This window comes from Ascidia mentula, chromosome 6 (assembly GCF_947561715.1).
Source record: "Ascidia mentula chromosome 6, kaAscMent1.1, whole genome shotgun sequence".
Classification (NCBI taxonomy): domain Eukaryota; kingdom Metazoa; phylum Chordata; class Ascidiacea; order Phlebobranchia; family Ascidiidae; genus Ascidia; species Ascidia mentula.
In genome coordinates this window covers 7,282,694-7,299,793 of record NC_138571.1, presented here as the reverse complement: position 1 = coordinate 7,299,793, position 17,100 = coordinate 7,282,694, and the positions used below count along the sequence as shown (strand labels likewise).

At 36.6% G+C, this 17,100-nt stretch overlaps 4 protein-coding genes and 1 non-coding gene across 6 annotated transcripts; 3 read left to right on the top strand and 2 right to left on the bottom strand.

Annotated features, from left to right (window-relative positions):
* Positions 1–301: 301 nt before the first annotated feature.
* LOC145906642 (otogelin-like protein) lies at positions 302–2,996 on the bottom strand. The gene is made up of 7 exons (XM_082994094.1): positions 2,897–2,996; positions 2,607–2,774; positions 2,346–2,534; positions 1,625–1,813; positions 969–1,157; positions 585–831; positions 302–419 (listed from the first exon to the last, which is right to left on the bottom strand). Exons 1-6 carry the CDS (start codon positions 2,952–2,954, stop codon positions 596–598), a joined length of 1,029 nt encoding a protein of 342 aa, XP_082850220.1. The 5' UTR covers positions 2,955–2,996; the 3' UTR covers positions 302–419; positions 585–595.
* Positions 2,997–5,370: 2,374 nt separating this feature from the next.
* LOC145906189 (26S proteasome complex subunit SEM1-like) lies at positions 5,371–6,432 on the top strand. Its single transcript, XM_082993608.1, has 2 exons — positions 5,371–5,475; positions 5,819–6,432. The coding sequence occupies exon 2, from the start codon at positions 5,831–5,833 to the stop codon at positions 6,059–6,061; it is 231 nt and encodes a 76-aa protein (XP_082849734.1). The 5' UTR covers positions 5,371–5,475; positions 5,819–5,830; the 3' UTR covers positions 6,062–6,432.
* Positions 6,433–10,205: 3,773 nt separating this feature from the next.
* On the top strand, positions 10,206–13,503 carry LOC145905664 (uncharacterized). The gene is made up of 5 exons (XM_082992920.1): positions 10,206–10,798; positions 11,686–11,823; positions 12,075–12,313; positions 12,403–12,549; positions 12,646–13,503. Exons 1-5 carry the CDS (start codon positions 10,236–10,238, stop codon positions 12,897–12,899), a joined length of 1,341 nt encoding a protein of 446 aa, XP_082849046.1. The 5' UTR covers positions 10,206–10,235; the 3' UTR covers positions 12,900–13,503.
* Positions 11,134–11,324, top strand: LOC145907505 (U2 spliceosomal RNA). The gene has a single exon (XR_014402890.1). It is a non-coding gene; the product is annotated as a U2 spliceosomal RNA (small nuclear RNA).
* A 77-nt stretch (positions 13,504–13,580) lies between the features above and the next one.
* Positions 13,581–16,567, bottom strand: LOC145905663 (uncharacterized). Of its 2 annotated transcripts, XM_082992919.1 has the most exons (10): positions 16,493–16,567; positions 15,917–16,124; positions 15,295–15,527; positions 15,119–15,237; positions 14,761–14,987; positions 14,515–14,694; positions 14,265–14,388; positions 13,983–14,105; positions 13,835–13,900; positions 13,581–13,693 (listed from the first exon to the last, which is right to left on the bottom strand). In XM_082992919.1, the coding sequence occupies exons 1-10, from the start codon at positions 16,524–16,526 to the stop codon at positions 13,625–13,627; spliced, it is 1,383 nt and encodes a 460-aa protein (XP_082849045.1). In that variant the 5' UTR covers positions 16,527–16,567; the 3' UTR covers positions 13,581–13,624. The 2 variants fall into 2 exon arrangements, with proteins under 2 accessions (XP_082849045.1, XP_082849044.1); XM_082992918.1 differs by having other exon boundaries at positions 15,119–15,527.
* Positions 16,568–17,100: the final 533 nt, after the last annotated feature.

Below are 17,100 nucleotides of genomic sequence, written 5' to 3'. Positions count from 1 at the left end.
AAATTGTGCAATTAAAGTTTTTATTGTACTTAGATTTGTTGTTTCATGTAACTAATTAACAGGAAAATTGTGTTTATCAATCCAGAAATCAGACCTGGCGAATTGATTTATGCGCAGGGTTGCCATATATGTGAATGGTAATCCTGGTCACAGGGTTTTATCTTATTGTGTGTAAAACAAAGTTATTATGGACATGCAGTAAAATTATAATCGTGGAAGTTCCCGCCATCTTGCATATCATATAACGCATATAACTCCCACCATAGTGCAATCCCCTTTACAAAAAATTTTGGTCAAGACTTGAGCTGTGTCTATTTATTTGTACAGCAATATAGACGACACAAGATTGAATAAACATAAAAACAAATCAAATCGTTGTCCGTCGTCCGTAGTCCGTCGTCCAGGGGGTCTTTCTTGTTCTAAAAAATGAAATATGTTGATTTATTTTTATTTAACAATAATCCCAAAGTACGAGTTTTTGTTATAAACTTTCATTAAACTTTAAAGTAACGTTTCGGTCGCAAATATGCGAACTTTTTCAGCTAACTAAACGCAAATACCCCCAGCAAATTATCACAACATACCAGTTTCCTTTCTACCCAGTCCAGTGTGGAACGTTGCTTCCATATGTATACGAACATTGGTATCTGTTCACACAGTAGCCGTCCTTGCGTAAGTACAGGCCAGTCGGACAGGTACATCTTGATGGACAGCTCCTAGGATATCCGGTATACGGCCTGCACTGGTTACTATAGCTGAATATGCCGAAGATGTTTCTTGGGCAATGTGGAACGCAGTATGCGCACTTGTAAACTTGGTTGTGCGGGCATTCTAAAAATACATTCCGAAACGTTTTGACAAGCACGTATTAAAATCGTTACAAACTATATTGGAAACGGCGCTTCATGATGGTAATGATTATTTATATGTACAATGATTATTATGAGCGAAACTACACGTATACTAACTTGGAGCGCATTTGGCTCCATAAACACATTTGTTGTAGTAGTCGCTCCAGTATTGGCCAACCGGACAAGCACAACCGCTTGGACAGTTTTGTTTTCCGTAACCTTGGCCACAACTCTTCTTATCGCCATAATGTTTGCAAGTGTGTTGGCATGGCAAACATTCGTGAAATACTTTTCCATAGGTGCATTCTGAAAAAAGAATAATTGTAGGATAAGTTGAAAATGTTCAATTAATAAGTTTAAAATGTTCAAACAATTAATAGTGGGAATAATTTATCGAAATATATTTTCGCCGATGGGCGCAATTTTTTTTACCGGTCCCTAATATTTTTAAAATTGTATGCAGAAATTCTTTACATATTAAATTAATTTCCTTTGGTGCGAAGCGCAAAATTCTGCTTTATAAGTTTTTTTGGGGATTATCCTACTCTGTTCAGTTCATTACATTTTGGTTTAAATTTTTTGATGTTACCGCCCTGTTGTTGTTTTAGATTTTACTGGTCCGCAAGTAAAAAAGGTTTGGAACCATTCCATTAGATTATTTGACCATTTTTTTTTATGAAACGTTAAATCATTATTTTAATATTTTCTACCATTTTCGCAAAACTATTCAGACATTTTCATAATATTTATCAATACGTGAAACTTGGTTTTACTTGGTGGACATTTGGCTCCATAAACACATTTGTTGTAGTAGTCGCTCCAGTATTGGCCAACCGGACAAGCACAACCGCTTGGACAGTTTTGTTTTCCGTAACCTTGGCCACAACTCTTCTTATCGCCATAATGTTTGCAAGTGTGTTGGCATGGCAAACATTTGTGAAATACTTTTCCATAGGTGCATTCTGAAAAAAGAATAATTGTAGGATAAGTTTAAAATGTTCAATTAATAAGTTTAAAATGTTCAATTAATAAGTTTATAATGTTCAATTAATAAGTTTGAAATGTTCAATTAATAAGTTTAAAATGTTCAAACAATTAATAGTGGGAATAATTTATCGAAATATATTTTCGCCGATGGGCGCAATTTTTTTTACCGGTCCCTAATATTTTTAAAATTGTATGCAGAAATTCTTTACATATTAAATTAATTTCCTTTGGTGCGAAGCGCAAAATTCTGCTTTATAAGTTTTTTTGGGGATTATCCTACTCTGTTCAGTTCATTACATTTTGGTTTAAATTGTTTGATGTTACCGCGTTGTTGTTGTTTCAGATTTTACTGGTCCGCAAGTAAAAAAGGTTTGGAACCATTTCATTAGATTATTTGACCATTTTTTTTATGAAACGTTAAATCATTATTTTAATATTTTCTACCATTTTCGCAAAACTATTCAGACATTTTCATAATATTTATCAATACGTGAAACTTGGTTTTACTTGGTGGACATTTGGCTCCATAAACACATTTGTTGTAGTAGTCGCTCCAGTATTGGCCAACCGGACAAGCACAACCGCTTGGACAGTTTTGTTTTCCGTAACCTTGGTAACAACTCTTCTTATCGCCATAATGTTTGCAAGTTTGTTGGCATGGCAAACATTTGTGATAAACTTTTCCATAGGTGCAAGCTGTTTAAAACATTTATGATTTTAATAATTTTTTACCAAGTAAAAAACACAGAAAAGGCCATTTTAACTTACGTTTCGGGCAATATTTTGGCCAAACACATCGGTTTGATCGATCGTCCCAGTAAGTTCCACGCGGACATGCACAACCAGGATAACATTTGCAGTATTTTGTCGAGTAAACGTCTTTGCAATTTTCCTTGCACGGTTTGCACTTGTAATAAGTCTTTCCGTACTGGCATTCTAAAAGGTAATTTAAACAATTAAAAACCTCAACAACGTGTTGTCTTTGCAATAACAAGGTGATATATAATAAACATGCAAAAAGAATAAAAATCACACAACATATACTGCGAAAAACTTACTGTATGGGTACCCAAAAGCCTCTGCGACCAAGATCAGCATCACCAACTCACGTAACATTTTGAAGGGCAGGTTTTCTGAGGTAACAGCAATCTGCAACTTGTTACTGTAAAAATACATGAACAAAAATTGTTTCGTCGCATTTTTTTAGTCGTAATTTTCCAGTTTTTTAGATATATTATAGCATAGTGTAACTTTTTTGTTAGATTAGATCATATTGTAGAATAACCACCATTTACATCACGCCATCAACAATATTTTTATTACATCCTAACTTCCGTTACATTGCAGAGAGCAGCTTTAGCTTTCTGTGACAATGTACAATCCTATAGCTATGAGCATGCTGGTTTATATACACTATTACCACTTTGCATAATGAGACTTTAAATAAAGCGCGGGGATTTTACGTTCGATCATGTGGTTTGCATGTCGAGACAGATTAAAGTGGAATGCAGCTAAATCCAGTATGCGTGGAAAATCAACAGAATTCAAGTCTCCATCGCCATGGGCTGTTTTGGCCAATCCCGTACACTTGCCTTCGGTTCTGCGGTAATGAAAAATACACAAAGAATGAACTAGAATGACATTGCACAAAATGAGATTATTTTAGGTTAGACAAATGTAAACCACGCGTTAGTACACAAAACTTACAACAATGTGACATGATAAACAGTAAGTGCATCGATAATTACTCTAATTTTGCGTTGTGTTGAAGGTGATCCGGCAAATGCAATTTCGCTAAAAGTTATATAAGTCCTATAAGCTTATCTACAGCTAAAAAAGAATGTTTTTGTCATAAAGAGTGGGTAAAGTACACCGGAACGCCGGTAAAAGCTTTGGCTAGTATACGAAAACACACTGTTATTTTTGACGCACTGTAAGAACTCAACGACTGGTGCGTCCCAAATAGTTCTAACAAACTTAAATTTAGTAAAGTAATCCCATTGTTTATATAATCTCACCCAGTATACGAAAGCACAATGTTATTTGTGTATTTGTATTTATTTGTGTACTTTTGATCAGGTAAGATTTTTTATACTTTCAGCACTCATAACACGGTGTAGAAAATATTGTAATGCCCGCAATAACATCTTATAACAACCATATCGTCTGTGTTATAACAATTATTTTGCTGCAATTACAAGTTTTGCAGAATCAACTCGTCCGTTGCTCGGCAAACCGTGCAGAGGTGCACGTTTATTCGTTGATGCAGCAAAATTCCCAACCAAGCAGATGATAAGCTAATTAAAAGCGCAGACGTTTTGGCATTTATCTTTGTTGGGCAATCGCATAATTCGTGTGGGTACTGACGCATTTTTGTGTGAGGAACTTGAATTTCGATGCGGTTCGTTTTGAATAATTGCAATTTAATTGTTAAGTCATCGTGGTCGGGAATTTTCGCATTGCTTATTTGGGTCTTTTTGTTCAAAAGCGCATGAACAAATAGACTGCAATGTTGTATGAAATATCGGTCCCTGTTTAAGACCAATGACAGCGTCAAATTTTACTAGTTAGGCTATAGATTGATTAGGTTTCACTTTTGACGATTTTATCAATAAAACGATCAAAGTCGACAGTTTGCGTACTTTAAAAGAGGTACGAATTTCAAAAAGTTACACAATGTACTTTTGCCATTGTTCACGATGACATTTCATTTTAGCTTAAATTTGAACATTACGTTACATATGGGACTATAATAACGTGGGCAATCTTTGTAGGTGTCATGATTTTCATGGTTGTTGGAAACATTATTGTGAGGCCGAATTTACCAAATGCGTCGAGATCTTTTACTTCTATAACATTTTACTACAGTTTGGTAGCTTAGCTGCATCGTACTGAATATTTTTGAACCACCACACGAATTCTCTTTTATAAATGCAAATTTTGTGCATTGTCATATGGTGTTTCATAATAATGAGTGCAACACTGCTTCATGGAGGTAACAATAACCTTCTCAGGGACATTCGATGGGAATTTTCCCCGTTCATGTGTGGCAAGGTTAAACTAACTTTCCATACATATTTGTTGGATATACGATTCTTTGTGAACTAAAATAGTTAGCAAGGCATTACACAAATGTATTTTAAAACCAGCCTAGCATCTTAAGCAAAAACGTTTTGTTTCGTTCACTATATACTTTGACAATTGTATAAACGTCCTAAAGTCCTAAAATACAGTGTCCTAAAGCAAATACAATTCTGCACTTAGCACATAACAACAATTTTGCCCAAATAAACGAAATATTAGAAAATAAAATTTAGTCTTCGTGGAAAAGTTAAACACGCTACTTATGAACCGGGAAAACCCCTAGATATCAGCTGTGAGGTGGCTTCAGTGTTTACCTTGAAGGTTAGAACAATGATCTTTATGTTTATAGCATATGTTAAAAGAGATAAGTGGTAAGGAACAACTTTTCTATTGTGTTTTTGTGTTAAACGACACGCGACACTTAACGCAATGCGACACGCGGCACAATACGCGACACAAATTAAAGCAGGCGGTTCATTCACTGTTTAGTACTTCTCTGCATCGAAACCAAAAGAAGTGACAAGTGTTTGTTGCAAACTGCCAAAAAGTAAAGGTAAGGTTTATAATGTTATTATTTCCATACCATTTCCAGCTTTTATAAGGGAGCTTGTAGTTGTTATTGTGTAGATACAAATTAAATACACCACAATGGTAGGCTATTTAACGGCATCAGAGTGCTATTAATTCTAAATCGAGAACTGTTATATAGTCGTTTCCAAAAGGATTGAACATTAAACCCCCTTAAGGGTTCAGGACCAAAAAATAATTATAAAGCACAGTTTATGCTAACCAACACTGTGCTGTTTGTTAGACCTTTTTGTTGCAAAAGAGTACTGAATATTTGCTTTGGGATGTTTGAAAGTGGTAAACTTAAGTTGTTGTTTGATTATCTGAAGGCCTTTTACACAATGACTGACAAAAAGAAAACACAAGAAAAAGAAGAAAAGAAAACATCGGATCTTGGTTCTTTGGAAGAAGATGATGAATTTGAGGAATTCCCAGCAGAAGAGTGGGAAGACACAGAAAAAGAGCCTGAAGTTTTTTGGGAGGAGAACTGGGATGACGATAATATTGAAGATGACTTTTCTAAACAACTGAGGACAGTTTTGGAACAATCTGGTCAAATGAAATGCAATTAAATTAGATTTACTGATTTGAAAATGTCGTGCATGAAATGCGGTTTATTAAGAAGTTTCAAATACAACGTGGACACAATCTATATTTTAGCTAAAGCTACATATGGCAGTAGAATTCATTGCTTTTTCAAACCGTTTGCTTTTCAATTCGTTATAGATTCCATTAAAACAAAGACATATTCTTGTATTTTTTGGAACTTAGTGGTAAAAAATTAAGCATACCTTATTCTATGTGACATAGAGTCTGTTTTTTATTATCTGTTGGTATTTTGCGGTATTTTATTAGATTACAAACAAATGTTACAAAAGAATTACTGTTAAAACCTGTTGCACCAGATATTTTCAAACGTTGCTTCACAAACTGCAAGTTACAATGTTATGGTGTTAATGATATTGGACACGATTAACTATCGCAGAGTTTCCACACAATAAAAACATAATTTGGATTAAATTAGATAGTCAAGCAATAGTAAGTTATCAACTTGTTAAGATACATATGAAGGTGCCTAAAGAAAAAATATTCATATTCATCAATATTCATGCCTTAGTAGAGGGAGACCGAGGATAGTGCATGTGACACGGAAAATTAAAACATATTAATAATTAAAGTAAGTGATGTTCATAACTTGAAAACAATTTTGGAGTAGCTTGATACGGCAACTGGTTTCTAAGATACAGCTGATCAAAGTCGCAGTTTTACCGCTGCGAACGAAATCGTGCGAAAGCTAGAATATTGTTGCGTGACGTCAAAGATGCGGTCGTGCGAGTGCTTGCAACATGCGTAAACCCTCAATTTAGCATTGTCGTTTTGTCCGTTCACAGCCAAAGTTAGAAGTAGGTTAATGTCCGACAGTGGCGTTGCCTACGAGTCCGCGTCATAATTGATTTTTTTAATTCGCCACAATCAACCACCAATGTATTTTTACTTTTTGTGCAGTTTTTCACATTTTTTAGTTGAAGTAGAACCGAAAAACTTCGGAAATATGTTTGTTGTAGATGTACCCTCAGTTTTACGCAAAGTTGTCATGGTGTGTCATATACACTTTCAAGGATTGGGTATTCATGTCACAATTGAGTATTTTATTGCATCACCTTTACTGTAGTTTGACGTCTTCATTACACAACAGCGGGAAGTTTCGAATCCGGTCATGTTTAAAAAATTTAAATCGACCACGCCAATTTAACAATGAAATTAAGATTTTAAATTTGATTATGTGTTAAGTTTGCCGCAATTACCTAAATTACATATTCTGTTGGTTGTAGCCAACATGGTATTCTTAGATGAGCCAAATCGCGCAGTCACGTGGTCGGGGATACTTAGCAAGAAGACAAAACTTCAGAGGTTGAACAAATTTTTAAAGCGTTCCTAAATTAATTTTTCATTTGTTCACCCGTAAGCGGATGATATCCACGCTGCCGCGAAAAGTGCAAGAGTTACAACTAGTGATGTTCCCAGTTCTAAATTATCCGGCCCGGCCGGATCCAAATAGTTATCAATCAAATCCGACCAGATAATTTGGATCCGGCAGTTTGTTAACACCGATTCAAGCGTGTATTTTATCGGTATGGCAAAAATGTTTAATAGCCAAACAGAATGCTATGTTAAGGTTATCTTATAATGAGTGGAACAAATCAACGTGGACATTTATTTATATGGAATAACACGTCACGAAAAACTTTAATAACAAGTAACAGAAATATCCGATCTATGTCCTCATCGATTTGCTTTGATTTTACACGACCAGGTCCAAAACGCTTAAAAATATCCCAAAATACTGACTCTTGTTTCATCACCTACAACGGCCTTAATGCAACGTACAAAGTCGCCATAGGTAAACAACAGTGGAAAGCTGAATAGCCTCATTAGCAGAAATTTATTGGCCATTGGTGAAATACAGAGAATTTACAGTTTTTATTTATTTATTTTAAGAAAACGTGCGTGTAATACGAACAATGCATAGAATTATCATTTGTTACTTATTTAATAGCAGCTGACATTAAACAACTGTAGTTTTAAAACAGTGTACCTATTGTAGTTTTTCAAAAATAAGGCGGAAAAAAACCTCCCGCATGCGACAGAATCAAACAATTTTTGCTTTTCCAGTCCACTGAACAAAATTCATTTTTAAAAAGTAAACATTTAACAGAAACTTTTAGAAACGGCATCTGATAAAAGTTTTCCTTTATGTTTCTTCGCATTTTGTGCTGAAACATGTAATAAAAATTAGGCATTTCTACAAACTTTTGTTTAGATAGAGGCAGTTTACAAGATGCAATGATTGGTTGTCGTGATTGCCATCCTTACGAATGAAAGTAATGGAGGTCCAGATTACTAGTGTTTTATTTAAGTGCTTCCAAAAGCCTCAGGCAAATAATGTGATGGCGAACCGGATGCAGATCAGACTGTTCATGTGTAAAAATTAAAATGTATGAAACGGTGTCAAGCGTTTTTACTGTGTGTAGTCCTACTTCAGAATATAATTTTCATTTTTTATGATTCTAATGCGTTGCAGTAGACATAGTAACTTCAAAATATCATGGATGTGAACAAAGAGTGATGTCAGACTTTCCTGCTTACTTTAACGTCGAAAAAGACTTGGTAACAGACTTTTTCAACAGACTTTGTATAAAACCACAAGTCGTTTGTCTCGCTAGGTCGTCTGATTTCTAAAATATATGTGTATATATTTCGCCTTGCGAAATACATAAAACAACACTCCGAACTGTCAGCCAGGTGTATGTGTAAAGACCTTACCTTGTAAAACGACCTGTCGACAAACTGGAGTTTAACAGAACTAGCACAAACCTAGTGTGAGGAAAATACTACGACACCGGGTTACAAAGTTTTCGCCAAACTTGATTCACATATTTTTCTGTGGAAAATGGAAATCTGTGCGAATTTTAATGATTTTTAATGACCAGCGCAACCACCTGTTATTTTTGGTTATATATTTGAACTAAAATACTACACGAAATTATAGCGTTAGTATTCCAACGTTATTCAAGAATATTCGAGGTCAAGGTAGAGCAAGTTTGGCCGAGCTGAAACAGCGAAATCTTTCAACCGATCCGTTCCGCATTGCTGGTCAAGTGTGACATGACGTCATTCGGTAAACCAAACTAAGAAGATCCAGACGCTTGCCTTCCGTTACCTTGAGGCAATTGTTTGAAGACAGTTCTGTCTCGACGCATCACAAGATGCTGAAATGTTGTTGCTTGATTGCTGAAAAGTGGTTTGTGATGTTACAGTGGCAAATTCCTGCTAGCATTTAGGCGAGTAAACTGTTTTACTTCGCACGAAAAAGTTTTGTTGTAATGGAAGGTTTAAAAAGTTTTGATTTGTAATGGCATGGCTTGTTAGCGATATTAATCTATCTATGACAACATGTCAGTCCGTGCCCGCCATTCCAAAGTATGATGTCGTGCTTCTTTACTAAACATCACAGTAACAATGTTAAACAGCAAACTTATTTGTTACGGTAAACGTGTCAAATAGCGTTGTGTAATTTAGACTTGTCAGGAGGACCATGAAATATAGTTCTGTGTATCTACTTTGTTCTTTAACCTGTGTTTGCGTTCCTGCAGTTGTGGACGCTGTACCAAAACATAAATGCTAGCTGGTTTTATATTGGAGATGCATTGAGAAAATGCTCCAAACTAGACATAGTATCCCAGTTTGGATTGTATGTTAGTTGTTTTGTTAAAAACAAAATATATTCTCATCTTTGTTTGTTAGTACGGTCTGTTCTATAAAGTCGCAAGCACATTTGGCAAACAAAGATTCAAATGTCGTTCCTTTGTTTTAACGAAGTGGAACAAGCAAATGTCCACTAATTGTTTTATTTAGAAACTTTTTCGTTTTATTGCGGGGTGCCTATTGTTGCGGAACTATTGTCGTTGAAGCGCTGACCTACTTATTAACCGTCCAAATGCAATACGTACTCGTTAGTAACTTGTGAAAGTTTGTGGACAAATAATACCCAGTAGTTAGTAACAGGAAATGCGCAGTTGCCTGTAGCGCTTACAACCTATGGTGTTTTTTTAAACCGCAAAGTGTTAACTAGGTATGAATACCTCAAACAACAAATATTACTTTTTGTTTTTGTGAGATGTACCTCTATCAATACTAAAATTCACTTAAAAGTTATCTTTTCAGTAACTGTTCTGTAATAGAAATATGAAAGTTTTGTTACTTGTGTCTCTCCTGTATTGGTGCTGTCCTGCAATGGCACACAGTCTGGTGCAATGTCATGACTGCCTCTGCGACAACGGCCGCAACGTGTACTGCAATATGACGTACAAGCAACCTTCAGCTTTACGATTTCCCATCGTCTTTAAAGATTATCACTTTGAAAGTAACAAATTGATGTCCTTGGATTCACATTCGTTTTCGAAACTTACGAAGATGGAATGGGTGTTTTTGAATAACAACTCGCTAACTTCCCTACCGGGCAAAATTTTTTCCAAGAACCCCAAACTAAAAACTGTGCATCTTTCAAATAACAACTTAACTTCTTTACCATCACAATTGTTTAATCACAACCCGGAAATTGAGCAATTTTATTGCGACAATAACAAGATCACGTACATTGACAAATCTGTATTCGCAAACTTACAAAACTTAAGTCAGATTCGATTGAACAGCAACCAGTTGACAGCAGTTCATCCCGCGGCTTTTCAAAGTTCTCGAAAATTGATGCATTTGTATTTGGAGGACAACCACCTTGAAACAGCTTATTGGTAATTTTTTTTTACTTTTGCGTGTCATTTGCAACGATATCTTGGATGCCTCGTAAAAGCGTACATTGCAAGAATATTTAAAGTTAACTCCTAGCAGAATTGGTCAACTCGTGGATTTTCCGCCTATATACCCAGAGGGGCCCTAATGCCCTCGCCCGACCGCAGTCATTTGACCCCGGTCCGGCGCAGTTTTCATCGAACCAGACATAACTTGTCTGTCACCCTGACGGGCGAACTCGCCTATCCAACCCCCACCTGGTTGCTGGCGCTTGCGATGGCGACCGGAGGCCACGGTTGCCAACCAGCCCTTTCGGCACGGCGAATGGTCTACCCGCTTAACATCCGGGTTGGTACCAGTACACCAGAACTCTGTTCTTCTCAGTTTAATACCTGGGACGCAAGCGATTCGCCTGCATGTCTTGGTATTAACCTGATTTTTGGACAGGGGGCACGGTGCTGGAGCTTGCTTCGACCTGCCCACGGGTTGTCCTGGTATTGCACAACCTTTAGGCACGGCCCACATTCCCACACATGTGGGAATAACAGATAAAAAAAGGTTTTAGGTTTTGACATATATCTGCGTGTCAAAACCGCAAAGCTAAACATTATTGTCAGCAAATTAAAAAAGAATGCTTGAGGAGCAATTAGCCTAAAAAATACCACAGAAAAGGTTAAAATTAGTGATATCATATCTATCGCTTATTTTTTCAATTTAATATTAAAAACTTGCCATATTTAGCATACAAGCAGTTTACTGAAACCTGAAAAAGGTTGGAAACTAATCCACTTTGTAGGAGATATGCACACTTGGGTTTATAGCAATAAAGAATAAAGACAACAAAAGTTTATGTACATATTCTTGCTGTAACTCTGACTCATGCACACAGGCAATGGATTGCAAATATAGTTCAAGATAAAGCCACAGAGATCGAACTTGACTCAAACGATTGGTCGTGCGACTGCCGCATGTGGCAGTTTGTCCACAACGTCACGAAACGTCTCTGGTTTAAAACACACTCATCACGGTAAGTACATATTCAAAATCTTAAGTCTGTTTTTATCGGATTAAAACTTGAGATAAGTTTGCTTTCACTTTTTTTTGCCCTTAAACTGCACTACATAACTCATATTCTGTTATTATTTTGAGAAACCTTATTACAGTGGCTTTAGCTTTTATGGTATCATAAAGACACCAGAAAATTTTACAATAAATGGAATTCTGTTAAAGGGAAGCCCAGGAAACAGTTAATGTTAATAGGAATTTTACTTTTTTTAGCCGAAACTATCCTCAATGCAAAGGTCCTAACAACCACAAAACATCTCTACTCAGTAAAAGCAAACATGACTTAGTTTGCATACAATGCGACTTTGACCAACATCTGCCATTTAACGGATCAGTTGATATTGACGTTGTTGTTGGAAACGCATCCAACATTACTTGTTCCGCCACAGGAATGCCAGTTCCCCTTCTTACTTTGCGCAACGGAATGAAGCAAGTTTTGGCGACAAAGAAAGGTAAACGGTAACTTCATTGCATAATGAACTGACAAGAATCGCTTCAAAAGGCTTTTCACCAGTGGTGATTAACTTGCTTCTATTATTAGGAAACATATTCTACGAAATAAAGTCGGTGAACCGTGACGACATGGGAAGATATACTTGCACGATGGAGGGAACCGATAAGAAGGGGAATCCCCGTATCGGACATGTGACCTTTAATATTGTCATCAAAAGTTCGTCAGTAAGCGTGGGTAAGTTGGCCCTCAGTTTTTTATATCAAAAAAGTAGTCTTGCTCCATCCCATGGGATGCATATGGTTGTTCTTAACAGCGTCTGTTTTTACGAAGGATCTATCTTGGCAATCCTCCTGGCTTTCATATTGGTTGTTGGAATGGCATCCTGCTTCTGGAGGAAAAGGCAAAAACGAGACGGGTACGGATCATTAGAAAATGCATCACATGGTGGATCATCAGCATATTACGAGATGGATGACTCCAATACCCCCCCTAGCCAGCAGCAAACTACTTTGCTTGAGGAGGAAAATCTTTTTTCGGATGAAGATGTTTATACAAAAGGTGACGACAAGGAAGTGCTTGTTTAAAAAACAAAGATGACTTCGCGTTTTACTTCGCTATGGTATACAGAAGGCTATTGAAGAACGGACAGACTATTTGAACAGACTTTGGTAAAGTTTTGTTGTGTTTGCGTTCAGCCTTCTTATTTTGAAACTTGGTAACATTTTATACCTTAGTTTGGAACGGAAAAGTCCGATAAGAAATCGAGTGTTTGTGCAAACTTGTTGTCTTTTCTTTTTAAATTTTTCTTTACTCACGTTTTCGCTTCTTTCTTTTCATAAGTATGCACTTGCCATATAAGACTTAACTTGTGATCCACGTGTTAGTCTGAACTTCATTGTATTTGTAATGATCTGTCCGTAGCGATTTCTTGTCTCATACCCTTCTTTATCATATTTGTGGTTCATCTGATTTGTTACGTTTCTTTTTTCATGCGGTTTCTGACACTCCAAATTACACTGATTTATTTTTTAGATTTGCGTTTTCGCACATTTTCATCAAAGTTCTTAAATAATGACATCCCTGGATAAATGCTCAGTTTTTCCACATCCTTACGTTTTTGTGCCTTCAAACAGTTTGTCTTTGTTGTCTCAACTTTCAATGCTACATTAAAATTGTTTGAGAAAAAGTCATGACGAGATCAGAATTACCTGGCAAGCCATAACATATGATCTTAAAATGTCTTTTATATTTTACTTTGTTGTTTTGGATTTTCCAAGTAAAATTGGTCCGTTGGGAATATAGTAATATTTTAACTTGTGACAAGATTAAAGTGAATGCAAAGTGCCTGTCCCATGTCCGAAAGCGGTTTCAAATGTTCCTGCAAAAAAGCAGCAAATCTTTTAATTTCTTAAATGTTTTTTTACGCTGGTTCACCATCTAAGTTCACTTGAATTACGTCATACAAAAACTGAATAATAACAAAACAAGTTTTGCAGATTCTGTGTCAGAATGGAAGTACGTTTAATGTCGACTTTGTCGCTCTCAACTTTCTTGTCGGCGTTCCACCAGCGGTTGAGTAAGATTTCTGTGGTACAAAAAAGTCACAAACTTATGTTGAATAGGAAGTACCTTTAAATATAATTTGTACATTAAAAAATTGTTCTAACCCTCGCCAGTGACATAACTGCAGGCGTTCCGCTTCTTTGCTTACTAGCCTCTTCCAAATCAGTTTCTTGAGGTATGTTGCCTTTGCTTTCTAGTTGCATTTCTGGGCGGTATTTACGTTGTCTCTGCAAACAAAAATAAAATGCTGAAGACGAAACCACACTACTTATAAATATCGCTACAAATTTGTAGACCAAGATTAATTATTTTTCTCCTCAATTAACTACAGAAAATAAGCCCCTGAATTGTCTGCAATAAAAACAACTGAATATGAACGAATTTACCCCAAAATTTGGCCATGGTGTTTTTTCTTCTTTCATTTCTTCGTTTAATGTTTCGTCCTCTGACCACCATAATGACATGGATGAAGCTGTTGTAGTCGGAGGAAAATCAGAACGTTTGCTTGATCTAAAACCAAAACATATTGATTTAAAAGTAACGCAATTATACACCTCTGAGTTTGTTGCTAATAAACATAGAATTTACTGAAATCAAACATTTCAAAACATGCAGTAAATAAAATTTAAGTTCGACCTGGAATTTATAAACCTCAATCTGGAGGAGGCACTCCTGGGAGTCTGTCGCCCTCTCGTGGACGGCCTTGTTTTATTCTGCCTCGATGAAGTTATTCGTTTGGACCGAGGGACAATGACGTCATCGCGTTCAACCGACACGTTGTGCGTGGATTCCTCCGTCACAGTCGTCAGCGAGTGTCTGTTAAGCAGAAGTACAATATCACAAACAAATACTTTAAATCCTCAGCAATATCCTTTGCCATACCTTCTATAATGCATACTATCAATCATTTCACTTCCAGTGCTTATATAATCGTCGTAACCTAGCAACGGCGGTGACCAGCATTCCTTGCTGTTGGGCACCCAGTGGCGATATGGGTAAGAACCGTCGGCGTGTTCGTCACGTGACTGACTTGACCATTTAGAAGAATGTGCCAACAAACCCACAGGAGATTTTTTGAGCATTTGGTGACGAATAATAAACCGATAAATCTTCGAAAATAGTTCCCAAGTATTTATTTTTGTTTTTACGTTTCCAAATGTTCTTTCACAAAGTTTCTTGCGAAAACTGTTTTCATTTAAATGTATGTTCAAATTTAAGTTCACAAAAATGTAATACAAACCAGCAAGCCAATAAGCGAGAGAACAACCACACCCAACAACGATCCAGGAATAATTACGAACCACGACCAAGCAGCCAACGATGGCAATGTTGTTGGAGGAAACGGACTGGTGACGTCATCTGTGCTCAACAAAACTCTTGTAACAATATCCGTTACATTTGTTTGTAATGACGTACCTGGCTTATATATGAATTTCACATCACAACTAACACGTAAATTTTGATGAGGATTTTTTCTTGTTTCGTTTATGAACCCTCTGACCGATATGTCGAAGGTAGCGTTACGGTTAGTCGGTGCAAGGATTTCATGGTGATTTGCGGACGTTATGATGTCATAATCAAACGACAAAAGGTTTATTGAGGCAGCGATATCCTCCATAACTTCCTCGTAGGTTCTATCGTAGCTGTACCTTAAGCAGAGTTAAGCCGGTTAAAAACCTTCATGAATAAAATTGCTGAGTAGAACAACATCAGTATTACAACATAAGCACAAATAGTAAATAAAAAATACTAAAACAACGGGGCACATTGTTCGACATCTTCGACCCACATATAAGTATGTGTATAACTAAAAAATCTGTGCGATTGTCATCGGTATAATTTAGTCTTGTATTTCAATTTAATCTACAATAAAAAAATAGAGGCAGTTGCCTTGTTCACACCTGTCGGTTAACATTTGCACAGATTTCTATGTTACACAGACTTATATGTTACACAGACTTATGTGTGGATCGTACATTCCGGCCTCTCTGTGTTCAGGTGTTTTTGTATTTACCATAGAAAACAGTACGTCATTTACCTGTAAATTTCGCTTTCGTAATCATAGTTGACGTAAGCGCGAAAGCTTGTAGATGCTGTTGGATTCACCATTTCATAATCCTCGATTGCATACCAACTTACAACGTAATACTTAAACTCTGGATCAAAGTGCCAAGTTACGCGGATGGCATCATTGTCGATGACGTCACAAGCGATCGTCGGAGTTCCATTGTTGCGTCGCACACAAGCTGTTGTGCAGAACAGACAACTTTTTCCATCGTTTGTTATTTTGACCGACCAAAAGTGCTTTATTTTATTAAAACTTCGCCGATTTAGAATTACAATGATGGATTCATTTCCTATTTCAATGATGCGCTTTTATTGCGCATATTAACTTCGTTTGTTTCTTCAACGTAACTTTTTAATTTGTACACCAGATTCTGTTGTCCTTGTGGTGTATGACGAGTATTTGCACATGCGTACCTTAGCGACAATAAAACTGGTTACATTTAAACTTTTCTTGTATATACCAAGATTTCCACTGCCGCTTACATACTCTTTTTGACTATTGTACATACTACTCAAACATTTACCAAATAGACGTAGAAAGTCCTACCTATAACAATGATTACAAAAATGTGTGTTTCCATTCCAAGAAAAATCTGAAACGGTCATATCGCTTACATCGCACCGAATCATCCTATAACTCACTTTACCCCCTAATTTAAAGACGTATTCAATACAACGATTCGCACCGCTGCGCATGCCCCCAAAACTTGTTTGACATTGTTACCATGACCACTGAGGTACGCCCCTGTAATTGATTCCTTGGCTTCATATTGATGCACATACATGCAAAACGTTTTTTCTAACCGTTTTATGGAAAAGTGTTGGTATAGTGTACACCTATAAATTTTATTTTAACAAACTATTTCAATTGATTCCACAAAACAATTGTTTGGGCAGCAAAAGGGTTGCTCCAAGTCGGTTCATTCTCGTGACAAACGGTGTAAGCTTCTTTGTGAGATTTATTGTTCATGTGAATGTTGTAATAATCCCTGGAGTAGCCAAAATGTTCTGCGGAAAATGTCTGATCATGGACAACTGTGCTGTTCATGACGAATTTCAAAACAATTGGCGCAAGCGGAAGTGAGTGTACGGTACCGTATTTTATAAATGTGCGATTGGGATCTCCTTTCCCATAGACTTTTCCGGCATAGATGA